Source organism: Habropoda laboriosa, unplaced genomic scaffold (genome assembly GCF_001263275.1).
Source record: "Habropoda laboriosa isolate 0110345459 unplaced genomic scaffold, ASM126327v1 scaffold546, whole genome shotgun sequence".
NCBI classification, from domain to species: Eukaryota; Metazoa; Arthropoda; class Insecta; order Hymenoptera; family Apidae; genus Habropoda; species Habropoda laboriosa.
In genome coordinates, this window is record NW_017100628.1 from 1 (window position 1) to 5,341 (window position 5,341).

Below are 5,341 nucleotides of genomic sequence, written 5' to 3' on the forward strand. Positions count from 1 at the left end.
ATCTCTGTTTTGTCCTGTGAAAGTTCCATTTTCTGTTCTTTGCACCATTCCAAGGCCGCGCTGGCCACGCTGTTGGCCTTGTGCTGAAGTTCTATTCTGGAGTTTCCTGTTACTATGACGGCGAGGTCGTCTGCGTATGCAATTGGTTCTAGGTTGAGACTTGCTATTTTTTCTATAAGTTCGTCGAATATTAGGTTCCAGAGGCTTGGTCCTAATATGGATCCCTGAGGGCAGCCTTTTGTTACTGGTTTTCGTACTGCGCTGTTGCTGCTTTGTATGCTTGCCGTTCTATTGGATAGGTAGCTTTTGAGGAGTTGGTAGATGTTTCTGGGGCATGACCTTTTCTTTAGGTTGTGTAGGACACTTGGCCACCACACGTTGTCGAATGCTCCAGAGATGTCAAAGAATAGTGCTATTGCGTATTTGTGTGTTGTGTCTCCTACTATTTCCCGAAGCGCGACCACCGCGTCTTCGGTGCTCTTGCCGGTTTTGAATCCGAACTGTCTTTCAGCTGTAAGCGGGTGGTGATTCAGGAGTTTGGCGATTTTGTTGTTGACGAGTTTCTCGAGAATTTTACTGAGGGTTGGTAGCAGACAGATCGGACGGTAAGATTTGGCGTCCGACCTGTCCTTGTCCTTCCCTTTAAGGAGCGTCACAATGTTTCCGTTTTTCCATCTTTTGGGGAATATTCCTTGAGTGAGACATGTGTTGTATAGTGTTGTGAGCTGTCGTTTGATATGTGGCCAGGCCACCTTGACTATTTCATTTTCCAGTAGGTCATCACCTGGCGCCTTGTTATTCTTAAGTTTCCTGATTACATTTTCTATTTCATTTTCTTCAAAGAGTGGTGTATCTTCGGTGTCAGGGGGTGTATCTGCGTCTATTCTGAGTTCTTTCTGTCTGTCTGTTTCCGCGTGTACGTTCTCGTCTGGTACTAAAGTGTTCAATAAGATTTGTGTGGATTCTTCCCAGGTTGTAGTCTGGCGGCCATCAATGATAATGGACTCGCACGCCTTTTCTGTTCTGATCTTTTCTGTTTGGAGTTTGTAAATTAGCCCCCATGGTTTATCGTTCCCTTCTTTTGTTACAAAGTCCCTCCAGCTATTTTGTTTTGCTAACCGTGTTGCTGATCTGTATTTGTTCCTTGTTCTGTTGTACCGTATTTTGATATCCAGGTATGCTACTGTATCTCTATTTCTTTGGAGTTGGCGTCTTAGCCGCTGTACGGTCGCCTTAAGGGCTGTGAGGTGTTGGTTCCACCAGGGGACAGACCTTTGGAAGCGTGTCTTCTTTGGAATTGCCGCGTTGCATGCTGCTTGGATAGCCCGTACTATTTCCCCGGATATTGTTTCAGCATCCTTCGGGTGTGTGGTGTCGTCTTCTGTGCCTACGTCTCTGATTTCTGAGAGTATTGTGGCTTCGAATTTCTTCCAGTCTGCTTTTTTGATATTGTATCGGGTGGCTTTCGGCTTGTAGTCTTCTGGTATCTGTGTGTCCATAGTAATTTGGATCGTATTGTGGTCGCTGCTTGTGTTCTGTGCCAGGATCGTCCAGTCTGCTATCTCCTTGTATATTGTGGTGGTGGTTAACGTTACATCTATATTTGATTTTCCGCGTGCGTTATCGAATGTGAAATTTTCGGAAGGTTGGTTCATTATGAACAGATTATTCTGCAGGATGAGTTCCTCCAAGGCCTCTCCTCTTGCATCTGTGATTTGACTATGCCACAGGGTCGACTTGGCGTTGGCATCGATACATATAATTATCTTATTTCCTTTCAGCTCTTCGAGGATGCGCTCGAGGTGTTGGAGATACGGGTGAATGTGGTCGCTGCACTGGAAATACGCGCTAACGATGTAGAATCTATGAGCCGCGGTAGTAATTTCTGCACACGCGAAGTGCGTGTTCGAAAGGTGTCCTATTCTCATGGCTGTGTATGTTGGATTGGTGACGATGATGGCTGCCTTGATATTTCCCGATGCTGTCATGCCTGTGAATTTATCTCTGTCGAAGATGGTCTTACTTACCAATCCGAAGCCAGGTACTGTATTTCTATAGCTGTATGGTTCCTGCACCGCTAGTATGTCGATTTGATCCTGAACTATTGCTTGTCTCAGTTCGTCCGTCACTATTTTCGCATTCTGCATGTTCAGTTGGGCTATTTTTACTTGCTGCATTCGTGCGGTGTTTGCTGCGGAGGTTTTGGTGTGGGTTTTACTTTCCATAGTCAATTCTATTTATGTAGGTTCTTATGGCATTCTCGTACGCTGGGCAGTCTTTATCCCGTGAGCAGTGGTTGTGCGGCTTGTTGGCTCTCTTGCAGTTGGCGCATGTGGGGTTCTGTGATTTCGATTTGCAGTCTTTGTATATATGTCCGGATTGAGCACAGTGGCCGCAGGTATCTTCGTTGGCTGTGCAGAACTTGGAAACATGTCCGAATGCCTGGCATTTATAGCAGCGGCTGACCGCTAGGAAGTCCTGGGTATTGCATGCGCTCCAGTCTATAAACACTTTCCCGCTCTTTTTCAGAGTTTCTCGGATCTCCGGGGTCACCTCTACCACCCAGTTGACCTTCGTCCTGCTTTTATCTCCTGTTTTGAAGGCCAGGTTGAAGTCCTCTGTGAATTTTGCGATCGTTAGGTTTTCAAAGTTTTGGTCGTGTATCGCCTTTAAAATTTCGTTGTCTTGCTTGTCCGTTGGGATGCTGTATATGATCATTCTGGGTTTCTTCCTTGGTGGCAGTCCTACCTTAAGGCCTACTGCTTCGAGTTTTTGGTTTCTGAGCAGGTGCTGCAGGTCCTCCGGTGTTTCCGTTTCGATCAGGATTCCTTTGTTGTTGATCTTCCTCACGTTTCTTATCTTTAGTTTTTCTTTAGCCGGCGTCATGCTGCTTACTATTGCCTTTTTTGTTTCTTCACTATCCTTGATGGTACTATTTTCTGACGGGTACACCGTAATTACATTCCTGGGGGGTTTTATCGCTGTCTGTGGCACCACGTTTGACCTGACCTTCACTTTTTCGGCATATGACAGGGCGGATTTACCCGTGTTGCTCTCTATTTCCAGGATTTTGGCGATTGCGCCACCGATCTTGGCGTCCAGCTGATCGAACCTGCTGTTTATGTGCTCTTTCTCGTTAACCTTGCGTTTCAAGACCTCGTTCTCTTCTTGCTGCGTTTTACAGATTTTGTACACTTGCATTGCTTTCTTCTTAAGGTATTTGGCATCAGCAGTGTTCAGATCTCCCGCAATTTGCTCGCAGAACGATAACAGTTCCGTAATACAGGTTAGCCGGTCGGTCTTCCTGCTTTCGTCTCTCTCCTCCTCGGTGCTGCAGACGATTTGCTTCTTTTTACGCCTTGTGATCAGTGCAGCGTCTGAGTCAGCAGCATCCGAAGTTTCCTCTTTCCTTTTCCTGCTTGCCTTCTTCCGCGAGGCTGAGAAGTCGCTGCTGTCTATCTCCATCGTCGTGCGAAGTCCTTTTCTTGACGTGTGGATGTTGGTCGGTTCCTACTCACGTCTAATATAATCCGTTTCACTTCACAACACTTTCACTTCACAACACTTCACTTATCACTACGCGAACCTACACTACACAACACTATTATTCATAATTTAATTTTTAAATTTATAAATTTAATCTAATTTGTTTGTTCTTTATTTGTTTATTTATTTATTAATTGTTGCTTATTGTCTATTTATTTGTTCACTTATTATAATACTACTTTTAAGTTTTACGTTTTTAGGCTTTTTTTCTGTCCACTTTTACGTGATCCGAAGCGCTTTTTATATTGTCACTATGTTCTATGTATTTATTTATAACTAATTAATAATATAAAAACCTTAAATTTATCGATCACTCGTAACTGGAAAAATTTTCCGATGGCCGGGGCCCCTGTAACGCTAGGGTGGTCCTGAGCACGAGTTACAGCGCCACTGCAGCCGCGCGGTCACTTTCGTGCACTACCGACGCGTCGCTTCGGCGGCCATTTTTTCACGAAAAACTTTAGACGTTAATAACTTTTTTATTTGTCATCAGATTTTCACGATTTATATCTCAAAATGTTCACTGTCACTAGCACTTTACACTGATATATAATTTCCAATAGTCACTTCACTTTTAACCACTTTTCCGGATCACTTTTGCGGAGCGACTCGCGACGCGTGGTTGCTGCTCGGCGCCATCTTGGAAACTCAGTAGATAGGGACATGTCTATGTCTATGTCTATGTCTTTCTCATTTATGTTGCAGTTTGCGAGCTTTGAGCTCATTACTGCCTCGATCATAATCTTTTACCTATCCGTTTCCCAATACGGATAGGTGTTTTACGAATTTTGTGTCGTTCGTTTTGTGGGTTACTTAGCCGCAGGGTTTTATGCCCTCGTTTCCGTCCCCGCCACGTGGAGGCGAACCCATTTCTACTTATTTTAGACATTTTGTTTCTTTGATTTTGATAGACATTTTGTTTATTTGTTTTCTTTCGTGTCCAGCACGTTTTGTGAGCATATTACTTGGTAATATCTCTCTTTTTATTTATATATCAATTATCCTTAAGGTGTTCGGATTTTGTTTGTGTTTTTGTTTTTGTTCATTTTGTTGGATGTTTCTTTGGTTCGTTAATTCTCTAGGTCACAACTTAGTTGTAAGGATATTGCGATTTATGGATTTGTTTTTCCTTTTGTTTTGTTTTCTTTTGTTTCAGATGCTGTGTGCCAACATCCAAGGTTCTTACATATAAATACAGACACGTGGAGCTGTGCCACAAGGTGAATATTATATTTCTTGTATACTATTTACACTGATAAATAAATGTCTTTGTTGACAGGTGCAGATGCTACGACTATGTACATATAAGCCTAATCACTGTCTTGAATTGCAATACTCCGCAGGTAATTTTTCCTTACTGTAAATAATTGCACTGCGAATTTGACAAAAGCCATGTAACTGTCCTTATTACTTATGAGGATATTCCAATTGTTTGTGCAGTCTGAAAGGAGTGAGTACCTAAACTCGCCGTATCTGGGGCAGTGGAACAAAATATGCTCCACTGTCTCCACCACATCATTGCAAAACGGACAGCATTCCGAGCAATTTACGCCCCGTGCTTTTAAACTATAGTTAATAGAACCATATCCAGTAAGCAAGTAAGTGCACAATCTGGGCGGAACAAACCAATAATTTAAATCGCTGAATGTTACATTTGGTATGAATTTATGCGTGATACGCCCATGAGTTTCATTGTTCCAGTTAATCTGCCATTCCCTGAATAATTCTGCTTCAATTTTCGTTATTTCCTCTACAATAATTTCGGGGCTAATCTCATTTGCGGTAGGCTGAAAAC

General features: G+C 43.1%; 1 protein-coding gene across 1 annotated transcript; it reads right to left on the reverse strand.

Moving 5' to 3' along the window:
- Positions 1–2,214: 2,214 nt before the first annotated feature.
- Positions 2,215–3,465, reverse strand: LOC108576773. The gene has a single exon (XM_017939832.1). The coding sequence runs from the start codon at positions 3,463–3,465 to the stop codon at positions 2,215–2,217; it is 1,251 nt and encodes a 416-aa protein (XP_017795321.1).
- Positions 3,466–5,341: the final 1,876 nt, after the last annotated feature.